We start from the raw sequence: 14,943 nt of genomic DNA on the forward strand, positions 1-14,943 counted from the left end.
AGAAAATAAGAAAATGTAAAGCTTCAGTCACTGAGTAAACTGACTCACCAGCTTCATGTGACCCCCCGTCGTACCGGGGCTCTCCCAGGGAAAGTATCCCAGCATTCTGGGCTGCAGCCCCAGCGGCGAGGGAGAGGCCCGGGCTTGTGACGACCGGTAGTAGCTGGGTGAGACTGGACGAACGGGGGACAGGGGTCTGATGGGAGACGGTCCTCTCTCAGGGGAGGGGGAAACGTGTCTGCCGGGCGAGGACAGCTCAGTTCTGGGGGAGAGGCTGTGGAGGGGCGAGGACAGCTCCAGGCGCGGGGAGAGGCTACGGCTGGGGGAGCAGCTCTCGCTGCTGGGGGAGAAGGCCCTCGGAGACGCCTTCCAGCCCCGCCGGGAGAACAGCGCCCTCCTGCTGCCCGGCGAGGGGGCGCGGCGGCCGGGCCAAACTCCTCGGGGGGACGGCTCCTGGCTGGGACCGGGCCCCGGGGCCTCGGGGTCTGGAGTGGCCCGCTTGGAGCGTCTGCTACAGCTGGACAGCCCGCCTGTGGAGAGGTGGGTGTCCGATGAACAGGAGGACGGCGGGTCTTCGTGAGATGCGGACTCCTCTTCCTCGTCGTCCTCGTCATCGTCGTTGTCGTCGTCGTCGTCAGATTCCTCCACGTCGGAGAACTGGTGTTCCTCCTGTTCCTCTGAGCCGCACACGCGATCGTCACTTCCTGCTGATCAACAAAGACAAACATGTATTTATGTCTCTCTGGTCTGTTAGAGAAGGAGCATCAATTATCATTTGGAAGATAATGCACTTTGTTCTCCGAGGCGATAAAAAGTCATTTATCCTCTAACGTTGACCCTTATCCTCCCCTATCAAAGTAAAATAATCTGTATTGAATGTATAAAACCAAGTAAAAAAACCGTCGCTCACGAATAAAAAAACATGCATCAAACCCATGTTGTAAACAGACTAAGAATAGAAAGGCTAGAATTTTTTTTTTTTGAATAGCAGCATGTCTCTATTCACAAACTCTCCCAACAGCCTTGTGAATGTGTGCAAATGAAAAGACTGTTTAAATGGAGCGTCCTTGTTTGCAACGACGGGAGTCTATCAACAAGAAAGAGGCAGCGAGGGAAGGGACAGGCAGGACAGGAAGCACACGCAGCGAGGCGGGTGGCTTTAAAAAAAAGGACAGATGTGTGACAATATGCATTGCTACATGCCAGTAACTCATCCTTAAGAGGTCTGTAAAATCTACGTGTCTGTAAAACGCTATTGTGGCTAGACTGTCACTTCTACATCAAGACAGAAGCTGCAGTCTTCATTTATTTATCTCAAGCTTTTTTCATATTTCTTATGCAAGGCCAGAGGGAGGAGAATAGAACATGGTGTTGCATAAGCTGTCAGTGCCGAGCAGCTACTATTCTTCAAAGGCAGAAGTTCATCCAGCTGTGTACCGATATTTCTCCACAGCTGAAGTCAAATATGTGAGATGCGGCTCCGTCCGCATGAAGTACCTGTTTCCTCGCTCTCCGGCTCGTCCAGAGATGACTCAGAGACTCCCATCGCTTGGCATTTTTTCCCATGTGCCTTTGACTTCATGTGTTTTGTAAGGTTTCCTAGGAAAAGAACAAGAAAAGCCTGTGAAAATTTCCCTCGGCCTCCACGTGGAAAGGAAAATGAGGGGAACAGTGCTATCATCGGGTACTCTGCATTGTTTAATGTTAAGAACTGTTACGACTCGTGCTACGAACTGTAAATGGTTCAATTACCTTTGGTTTTGAAGGCAAAATTGCAGTGTTTGCAGACGTATGGACGGACATCTGTGTGTGTTCTGATGTGCTTTTTCAGCATGCTTGGCTTCTTGCAGCGGATGCCACACTCTCCACAAATGTACTTTCCCCGGCCACGACCTCTCACATAAACATATTCCTCATTGGACTTATACCTACAACAAAGAATGGAAAGAACAAACAGACAGAGCACTTTACTGCCACAAAACTGAAATATCAAGATTTGCCACTTTCATTATTAGTATTAGATTATGCTATCTTTATTGCCAAACACAGATGTGGAGACATATTTCATTTATTTGGCGAATTTCAGTTTTGAAATTGGTCGAGTCACATGGAGCTCGATAGAAAAGACTTGTCCCTTTATCAAGATATTTCAAGATCACTAAATCCAAAAATGCTTACTTTGAGGTGAAAACACACTAACAAAGCAATAGTTTATAACACACTTCATCTCTGCCAGCAGTTTCCTTTTGAGCCTCTAGTTTATGATGACATTATAAACTTTATCATGGTGAACATTTTGGGAAACGAGCTTTGAATTTCCAACAGATGGAGAAAAATGTCTTCACAGTTGTTTATCTGGCCATCTGCTGAGTGAAAATCCAATATTCAGTCGCGGTTCGGCTCTGTTGGCTCCTTAAAGAATATTTGTCTTTTCGAGCTCGTGAATGCGGCATTAAATTCAACATATTGTGTTCAGTTGACCGACGCAAACATCCGCCCAAAAGAAGGTCGATGGCAACGAAGTCAGGCGACCAAACCGAGGTGCTCCGAGGCGGCGAAAGGCTCCGTGGGTCAGACGGTGACTGCTGACAGCTGTGTGGTCGCTCTCTGCGGTTTCCTCTATGCCAGCACCAAGAAATATTACAGTCATTTAGAAGATTGCCCCTTTTGAAAATATTGTTGTAAGCATCTCCAGTACAAATGGTAAAAGTGTGTGTTGCTTTCCTCTATGCAACACACACACACACAAGAAAGTGGAAAACAAGGGTTTCTTTATGAATGTGGGTTGGGGAAGCCCCACCAAAACCCCATTCCCTCCGCTACTCCCTAGGAACACAAAGAATACCGTCTATTCTGCGCTGACGGGATGGCCCTGCCAACAACAGCAGCGGCTAAAGAGAGGGAAGGGAAGCCTGGCTACGGCCAACAGCCCTAAATAGACGCTGCATATAAAAATGAAGCGACACATTTAGGCCTGGACTATAAAAACATTGTTTGTGCACTATCTTGATGTTTACCTAAGTGCTATTTGCAGACACAGCGGACCACGGATGTTTTCTATCTGAATGAATTGTCGTCTATGAAAATCCTCGGCTCTGAATACTCCGCGACGGCGTGCACAATCCATTCTGGATTGTAAATATCCAATGTGTGCCGACTGTGTTTAATTACAGGATGTGCACCACATCTACAAGAAGCCAGACTGTGAATGCTGCCTGTTGTATAACGGAGCCAGCCGCGGCAAATCCCAACAAATTATTACACAACTGTATAACGGTCTCAACAGTGACATTATGTAGTATTTATTCAGGAGCTGCCCAATAAACACCGTGTATTTCTTGCCACTGCTAAAAATACCCGACCGCATCTCCGAAGGAACACAAGGCAGAAGTCGCACTTCACTTATCGCACATTAAATCAGCACCGCATCTCTCAGCAGATTCAGCTAACAAGCTTGTTTTGTAGCTTTAGGAGCACTGCGCTATATTGGAGCAGAATTTATGTCTCCCAACCACAGAGCTGTTGAAGGATAATTCCGCTGAAATTCAAGACTTGAAAACAGTAAAAACTGCAGATACTGACAGACAGTATACACACTATTTTGTCAGAGAGCTCCGACTAAGCTAATATTTGCCGGTACATATTGCTTGCAAGCTATAAATTGCTCAAATGTGTTTAAACTCGTCTGCAATGTTCACACAGCACATAGCGTGGAAATCAATCTGCATGTCCTCACGGGATCCAGAGGGACACGGTTCAGCTTATGCTCACTAAGAGGGATTAAAGCCGCCGTTTCATGGACTTTAACAGCCACCAAGAAGGAGCTGCTGTTGTTGCCTAATTGCTGAGACATGTGTTAGTGAGGTGAAAGTGTCTTCTTCAGCCATGTGGTACTAATAACCACCAGAGACTCCCGGACTCCTAAAAAGGGATCTCGGAAATTGGGTGACGGAAGAAATCCGGCAAGGCACGGCAACATAAAGAAGGACTTTTTCCCCGAAATGATAAGAGTGGTACACAGGGATGATTTCAAAGACCCTTCTCAAAAGAGAGGCTGAGATAATGAGTTCTAACAAAGTCAGGGTGCAAAACATTCTCTGCTGTTCAATACCGAGTGGCTGTGCTTATTTGCATGCATGAGGAAAAATACAGGAGGACATCAAGGGATGGAAATACGCAGCGAGATGATGCAGACGGGGTTGGGAGGGAAGGAAAAGAAAATAATACAGGGGAAAGTAGAACTGGAGGATCTGCCAGGAAGAAAACAGGAGGCATGAGCAACGGGAGAAGGGTGGCACCACACACACAGGCAAGAGACCGGAGGACAGCTGTGGGCTGTTTATGAATAAAACTGTACTTTGTAAGTATGAGTAATGCGTGGCAGCAAATGATAAAGGGTGGTAATTAATGTCTTATCTACTGCTGAGCAGACAACTCCACCACAGTGACTTTGTGTGAACATGAGAAAGAAAAAAATCCTAGTTTTTTTGTTTGTGCTCACACATGTACAGAAAACACCCCTCTTAAAATCTTCACTGTCTCTTATAGAAATAGTTACATGGAAAGTGTAAAATATTTACATTCACCAGCACTGGTCAGAAATTTCATAATAATCTTTTTATTTTCAACTTCAACCACAGTGTTGTTCAAAACCGTTTGACTGTTGTAATGCACATTCAAAACTGGCTCCATATTTATTCTGCAGCAGAGGTAAATAACCCCAAATATACAACCAGCTCATGACAGAAGGTCCCAGAAGTGATGATGTGGCTTCAACAGAAGCGTGAGATTCCCAAAAATGAGTCTGTTTGGGTTACACGAAGAGACAAAGGGCTCTGAAGCAGATTGCTGACCTCTGTTCAAGCTCCTTCAAAAACAGCGGGCTGAGAATGACTGATGCTGCTTTAAAGGCAAGGGGGGGGGGGGGGGGGGGGGGGTCAAACCAAATCCTGATCTCTGCCCTGCTGATTCCATTTGCAATTCACATTTTACAACAGCCTAAAACTTTTGCACAGTGCAGTATTTTGGACATTGCTTCACCATGAACAGATTTCCAAATAATGGGAAAGAGTTTAGTTTTAAACAGAAAAGCTGGGAAACAAAAAAAAATGATGCAGTGAAAACGTTCATTGAAAGCAATATGTGAAGGTGTACAGGTCTGAAGACAAACACGCTGTGTAACCATGAAAATATACTAATGAGCAGCTTGCAAAGTGATGTTAGAAACAACCTTTTCCCCTTCACTCACTCACACATGCACGCACACACATATAGACATCTTTCCCCATTAACACTTCTAAAACACAAACATTCATGCCAGCAGTGAGAAAAAAAAAAAAAAAAAGAAAAACTTGGCTGCAGGTACAAATGAAGTCCCTGTGGGATCCACGGCCTCCCATCTGTTACTGTAATTCTCTGTGCACTCTCGTCAGCTCTCCACAGTTGCTGTTTTTGCTGTCGTCAAGCATTGGTTTGTGACAGAGAAACTTGTGTAATGAGGCACTGGCATAATTCATAACTACCAAGTTTAAATAAGTGTGGCGTAACAGTCTCGCTCCTGCAGTTCTTACCCTCCTTCAAAAATGCGAACGCGAGAGGGTTCGCTGTGTTTGGAGGTGGACGGGCCCGGCTCCTCTTTCTTCTCCTTCTTTTCCTCCTGTTTAGGAGGCTGCTGATCCTTCACTTCAGTGAGGGAGCTGGGTGAGGTGGCATGTACCTACACTCAAGACATGGAGAGAGAGAGAAAAAAAAAAAACTTAAAGTACAATACTATGCATTTAATTCTTCTTCAATTCTGCAGATTCATCTTTGCATTGTTGTAACATTTCCATAAGATTCAGCCCATTACAAAATCAGAGTAAATTGTGTTTATGTTTACCTCTGACACACGTGGGATCGAGCTACTTCCAGGGACTAGCTTACTCTTGGCTGATGTTTGAGCTGTGGCCATGGTGTATGTCTCGGAGCTGTGCTTCTGTTTAGAGCATAGTAGAGACAAGGCCACTTTAGTACTGAGGCCTGGCAGGTTGGGGTTGTGTGAGCTGGTGCTCCAGGTAGAATAAACTGAGTTGCGAGGGTCTCTCTGTGCAGACGGGTTGGGTTTGACATACTTCAGGTAGCACCAGTTGACTGTGGTGGAAGTGTGGAGACTGGGGTATGAAGGGGCGCTCGGTCTCTCAACTACCTCCTCTTCTTTTTTTTACTTGTCTCAGATGATTTCTTGTGCTCCTCATCCTCATCTTTCATATTTTTCCTCGGTGTTTGGTCCTCCACTTTTACTGTTGTCACTTGGACAACATCCGTTTGTTTCTTCTCCCGTTCTTCCAGTTTTTCCCTGGTGGCTTTACCTTCCTCTTCTGGGCTTACCTTTGCTTCCACCTCCTCCACCTCCTCCTTCTCCTCTCCAGCTTTACACTGTTCTCCCTCCTCTTCCTCTTTTACCCTTTTCTGGTGACGCTGGGCCTCTGTGCTGAGCTCCAGACTGGCTGCAGGTGACAGCATGCGTTTACTCCCTCCTGCCCCCAGTGGACCATATCCCTCTTCAGAGCCAGAGGCCAGCTCTGTGGGCAGAGAAAGCGGTAGGAGACTCTTGATGTCCGGGGAAGGGACCTTTAAGTAGGTCCTCTGCAGTTTGTCTCCCTCCACCTGACTCACAATGACCATAGCTGTGCAAGCAGTTGGCTCTTGTGAGCGAGTGGAGGTTAAAATCTGGGACAGGGTGGTGTACATGGCATTGGCATATGTCGGTATGTGAGTCTGGAGGCGCACTGGCACCATAAGGGACACAACTGGTGTAAGCTGTGCAAGACATGTGGCAATGACAGGCCGTGGGTGCTGGTAGGAGATGGCTACAAGAGACTGATGAGTCAGGGCAGAAGACAATGAAGAGAAGGGTCTGCCTTCTGCAGTGGCAGGGGAGGGAAAATGTGTAGTCAGTCTCGGAGGAATGGGCAAGTAGACAGCTTGACTGGCTCTGGCACTCGAAGAGAACTGGAATGGAACAAGAGAGGAAAGTTGGGGGAGAGGCAATCCAAACCTTTCTGCCACATGAATTTGAGCTGGGTGTATCTGTATATGTGGAGATCCTTGTGAATGTAAGAAAGCTCTGTGGACGACTTGGGTGGACATTGCTTCAGGTATGGTTGTGGTGACCGGGAGCAGCTGGGTGAGGGATCCTGTGGGGAATGCTTGGTGGCCTCTGGATTGCAGAGGAAGCACATCCTGAGAGTGAGGCAAGATTTGTGGCTGGAGCAGCTGCAAGGCCTTTGCTGTGGTTTCCAGGCAATACTGGGGTGTTCCTTCAGGGGAGCAGGGAGGAGGGGGAGGATGGCTGGAATGAGAAGGACCAGGCTTTGGACTATCTGCTCTGGACAGATGACTCATACTGCCCCCAACGTCCTGTTCAGGTTCCCCTAAAGTGGGATGTTTCACCAGAAGACACTTTCTCCTTTCTTTCCAGGAGGATGCAGGCTGTTGAGGAGACAAGGATCCATAATCAAAAGACTTACTTCTGGTCTCAGAGCTTTGTTCAGTTTGTTGTGGGCTAGCTGGGGTTTGCTCTGAGGCTGAGCGCCTCATTTCCTTGTGTGTTTGGTGATGTTGGTGAGAAGTAGATGGAACCATCAGCATCTGGGAACTTTGGCTACTGGAGGCCCTGATGGCCAGCTCGGACCGTGCTGGATCCTCAAAAGAAACGGAGAGGCTGGAGATGTTGCTTTCTTGACTGGGGCTGCGCGGCAGAGACATCGATTCAAAGCTAGACTCCCCCGAGGACTGAGTAACTTCTGCCAGGCGGAGTCTCTTTTTCTTTGGTGGCAGCTTCTCTGCAGGGAGTTGGGCCAGAGTCTGGCTACGCTGAGGCCATTGGAACTCCTCCACTCTCTCTGCCTCCTACCACAGATGAAACAGTTTATTAATTTAACATCTTGTGTAAGATAAAGAGACAATGAAAGCTCACTTACTAAAATATTTAAGTCATACAAAAGGAGAGCCCACATTCTCAAAACAGCACTGGAGTACAAAAATAGAAAGCCAAATGGTCTTTTAAATAATCATGTACCTTGGATAAAGATGCCGTCACTGGGGGTGACACAGATGGCATGTCAGCGTCAGGCTCCACAGTAACTAGGATCTCTGGCACTTGGATGTTTGGCTGGCGGATGAGGCGAGATGTAGAGGGTGATGGTTTTGGCTGGGGTTGTTGTGTTTGCTGACTCTCTCTGAGGTCCGTCTCTTGACTTTCCATAGATATGCTCTCCTGCTTCTCAAAAGAGCTAGTATGCTGGATGACAGACACACCTTTCCTCTCCTGCTGCTGCTGCTGTTGATTTGGCTCAGTCTGTGAAGACACACCTGACAAACAGCACAAAAAAGGAATCAACTCACATTATATTATTCATATCAAACTTCTTACATATGACAATCAGCTGTCTATTTATTCAGGTCATTTATAGGTAGTATATGGTCTTGTTTCAAAATAGTGATACAGACTGCAGGCTAAATATTCACTTTCCTCATCCCAGCATTAGATGACATCAAAGTACAGTGATAGATAAACAAACCTGAAAGGGTCTGGCTGTGCTCTTGCCTGCTTGGCACTGGAATGAGGCCTGCAAAGCTGCCTGACGTAGCTACAGATCCAGGGCTGGGAGGATCCTCTTCCAGGCTTTCCTCTTTCCTCCTCTTCCTCACAGCCATTGCTAGTGCTCGAAATTTATAGTGCATCATCAGGGGGCGATCTTCACGGGTCGCTTTACTTGTATCGCTACTCTCTTTTTCCTGTCCTCGGCAGATGCTTCTGTGGGCCTCCAGGCCTTCAGTGTTTTGAAAGTGGGCCCCACATGCTCCACATTCAAATAAGCTGGGAATCTTATGCATTGGCTGATGAAGGGGCTGCCTGCCTAGTTCAGTGTCTGTGGCTGAAGAGGACGTTAGACTAGTGTCCTCTAACATCTCAGTTCCCAAAGGAACTTCTATTGCCGGCTGGCGCCGAAGCATCCGCTGAGCATGGCCAACTCTCATCTCTGCCACCACAGCTTGCTGCTCATCAAATGACTGGCAGAGGCGGAAACCTCTGGGAGACATAGTACCTGGGGCGAGGGACTCTTCTTGGCTGGTAGATGATGGCATAGAATGGCTTCTGAGAAGAGGCACTGTGGACAGCTCCTGTGTACTTTGTGGGTCTACCTCAGGACTCTGAAGCTGCCTCAAACTACTGGGGCCTGCAGATCCTCCTGTAGGATCAAGTGTGTAGGGATCCTTAGGGGTTGCAAATTTAGGCAACTCTGAGCTGCTTTTCCTGGAGAGGGACGAGCGACGAGGCTTAACACTGTCAATTTCACTGGTGTCCACTACGGCTTCGTTGATAGTGATGAGCTTGGTAATGTGTTCTATGACTTGAGTTTTGGGTACAGCAAAAGGAATGCTCTTATCCTCTGTTCCTGAGGATGAGGAATGTGAAGAATGAGGCTGCTGTTGGTGCGGACTGCGCTGCTGTCCTCCCAACCTTCCATATTTCCCAAGAATAATTTCTGCGTAGGTTTTGGCACTGGAACTGGGGGGACTAACTTGGGACAGGTCAGTGCTGCCCGATCCAGAAAAGTAGCCAGACTCTGTGCTCCCCTTACTACCAGGGCCGAGAGAAGAAGAAGATGAGGTGGAAAGGGAGGAAGGTGGGTCATCAGGAGAAGCCATGGGGCCACGCTTTCTTTCACTAAGTCTCAGTGCCAGTCTTTGTTTGACAGCCTGGGAGTCCTCCGGCCTCTGGCTGTGCTCTGACCCTCCCGGCCGCTCCTTTCCTCCTTTTTTCTGTTGGACAAGCATTTCCTTAGAGAATGATTTTCTATGTTGGCCAGTCTCCTCCTCAGACTCGGTGCTTTCTCCCTCCGTGTGTTCCTCAGGATCTTCCCCAACAACACTGGCCTCGGGTCCACTCAAACTGGGTTCATCGCGACTGGACGCCAGACCTGCTTTGATGCGATGAGCATGGGACTTGCGGTGCTTGTACAGGTTGCTCTTGGTCTTGAAAGAAAAGCCACAAGGGGCACAGGGGTAGGGCCTCTCTCCTGTATGTGAGCGTATATGTTTCTGAAGAACGCTGGGCTTGGCACACGGACGGCCACAGAAAGTGCAGACATATTTTCCTGGTTTTTGTGGCTTCTTTTCACCCTTTCTGGGTGAGCTCACCACTTCTTGGCTCTCTTGGCTGGATTGAGATGGGACCCCGGGACCCTCACCCTGGGTGCAGGAAGTAGAGGGGAGGGGTGAAGTTGATTGTGAGGCCATGGAGAAAAAGCTGCCTCCTGAGGGACCCTGGCTGTCTGAGTGTTGCCATGCTACCGCTTGCTGATGCTGTAGCCGAAGCAGAAGGTCAGTGCGTTTGGGTTGGCGATTTTGTAAGCGTCCCAACGCTCTGTGTACTGGCCGAGGATTCGGGGGCTGCTGGGGCTGCTGAGGTGGACAAGATCCTAATGAAGATTCAGCTGTCACATGCTGCTGCTGCTCTTGCCGTCCTGAGCGATCCCCATCAGCCGAATGGCTGGGCTCAGCCTCCATAGAGTGGGGAGGAGGCCTCACAGATGAGTAACAAAGGGCTCTCGGAGCCTCATTGGTCTAACCGCATAGCAGCAGAGAGGTCAGAGGCGGAGGAACCTTGACAGACTGAGTTGCAAATCAAAATGAGTGACCTTTTTCAGTTTTGGCCAAAAGTTATTCAAGAGGACCAAATGAGGCATCATTAAAAAGTGCCCTAGAGCTGTATGGATACAGGTAAACATGGGCCATCTCTCTGTACAAAGCTTTTCTGCTCCCGTCTGGCCTCAGCCATTCTAACAGCCCTCCCAAGGTCTTCTCTGCATCTCCTTTGTTGCTTGTCGAGCGTGTTAGTCGTTCAGCTTCAGAATGAGTCTAAAAAAGAGAGAGAGAGAGAAAAAAAAAGAGAAGCACTGAGTCATAAATGTGGAGACAACATTCCATTTACCAGATGTTCAACAAATGGTTATCAAAAACAGTTATTGCAAATGACAGAAAAATTACCATTTTGCAGATTTTAACAAAATCACCTCAACAAATTGTGGTAATGAGAAATAACTCCTTCTTTAGTGATTTTAACAGAGGCCATAGATCATTAACACAGTATATACTTAATGCATAAACTGATGTGGACCTTGCAAAGATGATTTCAGCTCCCTGACAAAATAACAGTGTCCTGAAGCCAAGAGAGTTATGTTGGCAGTAGTCAGCCAAAATCATTAGCGGCCTATTATCAAACTCCCTCTTAAAATTGCCTCCACATATCATATTATGACAAACAGGGATATATTTCTTGGTATTATATTCAGTGAAGTGTGAGGTAATTGCTTCAATAACAAGTTTTTGCCTTGATCCGTCTTGATTTTAACTCTTCAAAGGTAACAGACAGTACCTATTGGAGTACATCAGCACTGTTTCTATAAGTATGTCAGGAAATGACAAAAACTCTAACGTTTTTTTAACGGAGACTTGCTCTCTAAACAAGCATATTGGAATTATATATGACTGATGACTGGCCAACTCTGCAGGAGTCAGAGTGGCTCAGGGCCAGCCGACAGCATCCATAGTCCAAGCTCCGATAGAGGAGACCACAGTGTCAGGGCAAGGAGTCAAAACAAATGCTTATCTGATCTGGCACCGGCGCTAAAGACAGTAAATGGAGGGGGGTTTTTCTTTCTAGTGGATAAAAGTACTTGACAGTAGTCGGATTTCAGCCTACAGTGCTCATGCTGTACTGCCACCAGGGTGCAGCGTTTATGAAGAGCTGAGACAGGAGATGTAGCCCTAGACAAAATTTAACAGAGCATCCAGTTGTACCTTTATCAAGACGGATCTATCCCTATATTTCTCTCTTTTGCACTACAACAAAATTTGACTTTATGAGCAGTCTAGTTCACAAAGATCACAAAATCTCAGAGACAGAGCTTAGGTGGAGTTTCATCTTTATCAAGATGGATGTTGTGTAATATTTCCCACTTTCTACAAATCTTACTCTCTCTCATCTCAAGATAAGGGATTCTTGTTGCAAAGCCAACCAAAATACAATCTGGGAATTGATGGAGCCAAATTAAAGCGGTCGTACTAAGCAGTCATGCCCAACACTGGCTCATCCAGAGGACCATTCACTGTGGAAGACTTCAATACTAATACTCCAATGATCAGTGTTCACCGAGGGAGAACCCCTCAGGTGTTCACTTCCTCAGCAGGAGATGATGCAGAGAGCATGCGTCTGCTCCGAGGGTTTGCACCGCAAATGCAAAAACTGAACCGAAGAAGACGAAGACAAAAAAATACGTGAGGATTTTTTAAAAATAGTATTGGAGATATGTATGAGGTAGGAATAAAAAAAGGTGATGTGAAGTAGGGGAAGGAGAAAAGACTGAATCAGTGATTTAATGACACAATAAACAGATCCAGCAGAAAATTGTAGCTTAAGGTTCCAGGGGTGGCAATGTAGTAATGACATTTCTTTTTTTTTTAATGAGATCCACCATTAAGTGCGCCATATGTCTAAAAACAACACACACACACACACACTCAGCGCACAGTCAGCCTTCATTAGAGGCCGTTTACAGAGGAAGGAAAACAGAGACAATCACTCTTCTCCTTGGAAACGACTTGATGGATTCTCGGCTCCATCTCCGCGATTCCCCACATCTGCTAACAGCTGATCATCTGTCCAGTATGTTTCTCTAAGCAGCTCAGTGCTTTGATTATAGTAGATTTTCAGGAAAACACTGCAATTACGCAACACAGCAAAGTGAAACTACACCACTGAAATTTAAGTGTCCATTTTCATTCCTATCCTGCTCTGACTCATCTGGACCACAGAACATTTTCTTTCTCTAGTTTTCTAGAGATGCTCATCTGGAAGCAAACATGAGTTTTCAGGGTAGATAAGCTAAAGTGAGGACGAATGAAGTTGGGTAGAGAGTTTTTCACGAGGTCTGATTTGATAAGAAATCAGAGGGCTGCATCCTGTGACCGATGTGATAATTACTGACAAAATGAAACCTGGTGGAAAAGATTTAAATCAAGTTTAAATATCTGTTCAGTGATTAAAATAGGCATTTTAGAACTTAAGGTAATAGAAATTATGATAATAAAAGAAGATAATTTAAAAAGGCAAAACATATTTGCCAAAACGATGATTGTTAGAGGTGGCAAAGTTTCATGACTATAGTATAAACGCCCACCTGGCATCCTCTTTTAAAGTACAATCTCTTTAATGAGCACACTACTAATAATTATAAAGACAGACATTACCTACAAAATAATTCAATGTGAAATTCTCTTGCCTCACAGCAAGAATATCCGGGGTTCAAATACCGGCTGCTGAGTTTGCATGTTCTCCCTGTGCGTGTGTGTTGGTTCCCTCTGGGTACTCCTGCACGTCAGGCTAACTGATGACCCTAAATTTCCCCCAAGGTGTGAATGTGAGTGTGTGTGGTTGTCTTGTCCTATGTGTTGGCCCTGCGATGGGCTGTCCAGGGTGTACCCTGCCCTCGCCCATAAGCAGCTGGGATTGGCTCCAGCAACCTATCCTGAAAAGGATAAGTGGCCAAAAAATTAAAGAATAAGGTAACACTTTACTTTAAGCACCCAGTATAACACATTATAAGTAGTTATAAACACTCATACATGATCACAATGCTTTATAACTCACTATACAGCATAGGATTAGGATTAGGGTTAGGGTTAGGTCCTGGCATTGTGATCATCTATGAATGTTTATAACTATAGCTACACGTGTTATAATGGCATTATAATGCTTTATAAATTTACTTATAATGTCTTATACAAGGGGGCTTCAAATAAAGTGTTACCAAGAATAAATTTAGTATTTTTTTTTCCAGTCTGAAGAACAAGCTATTCAATTTGGGTTTGATCTCCAACAACGATGAGGGGTACCTGATGGAGATCACCCACCCGGAGAGCTGGTGGCGGGACAACAGCCTCCTCCTGAACATGAGCAAGACCAAGAAGCCGCAAAGGGCATACCATCCACTCAGGATCAGCAGGACAGAGGTGGAGAGAGTGTAGAGCTTCAAATAATATGGTGTCAACATCACGCAGGACCTGACATGGGCCTGTCAAATCAACACCCCGGTGAACGAAGTCCGACAGCGTCTCTCTCAGCTCAGCTGCCCGAGGAACTGAAAACTTCCTCTCCAGGTCCTCAGGAACTTTTACACCTGCTCCACTGAGAGTGTTTAGGCTGGGGGTATCACCACCTGGTGAGCAGCAGCACCCAGCCGGAATTCTTGGCCCACAGGAGGGTGGTCCACTCAGCAGAGTGAATCGGTCTGTTTTAACTGGATACTGTGGATTATTGTGTTAGCGGCTCATAAAAGATTCAACTTGACTTTACTTGAAATGGTGACGATGAGCTTCTGATGCTCAAACTAAGCATAAAAATGAGAAAGAAGGTGATATAAGTGACTTTGAACATGGTATGATTGGTTGATCTTATGATTTTATAAAGTGCTGATCTTCGGGGATTATCAAACACAACCAGCTCTAGGGTTTACTGAGAACTCTCCGAAAAAGAGAAAAACATCCAGTGAAGCAGTGTTCTGAGGGACAAGAAAAGATCAGAGGACACTGGTTCATGAGACGATGCCACAAAGCAGTTCTAAAGGTAAAGAGGGAGTCCAAGCCAGTATAAGCAAGTTATGTGTAATAAAGTAGCCAGTGAGAGTATATCAACAAGAGGGAGGCAGACCCCACCAAACCCTTCAACAAATGGTAGCCCAGTTAAAGACCAGATGATTATTGAACGGCAGTATTTGACCACTCAGAGGACGAACACAAGGACAACAACAACAAAAAAACAGTTGATTAAAGAAATGAGTTTAAAAAATTGACTGCTGCAAATGATAAGAGCGTAAGGAGGCAAACAGGAGAGGGCTT

General features: G+C 46.1%; 1 protein-coding gene across 1 annotated transcript in view; it reads right to left on the bottom strand.

Moving 5' to 3' along the window:
- The window catches only part of hivep3b (HIVEP zinc finger 3b), a 38,133-nt gene that overhangs the window by 1,634 nt on the left and 21,556 nt on the right, over positions 1–14,943 (bottom strand). The window contains 8 exon segments of the mRNA XM_030102723.1: positions 49–704; positions 1,498–1,599; positions 1,753–1,928; positions 5,571–5,716; positions 5,879–6,198; positions 6,201–7,890; positions 8,060–8,352; positions 8,562–10,905. Coding sequence (XP_029958583.1) covers positions 49–704; positions 1,498–1,599; positions 1,753–1,928; positions 5,571–5,716; positions 5,879–6,198; positions 6,201–7,890; positions 8,060–8,352; positions 8,562–10,554 — 5,376 coding nt within the window. The 5' untranslated portion in view covers positions 10,555–10,905.

The sequence above is a fragment of the Salarias fasciatus genome, chromosome 11 (genome assembly GCF_902148845.1).
Source record: "Salarias fasciatus chromosome 11, fSalaFa1.1, whole genome shotgun sequence".
Classification (NCBI taxonomy): Eukaryota; Metazoa; Chordata; class Actinopteri; order Blenniiformes; family Blenniidae; genus Salarias; species Salarias fasciatus.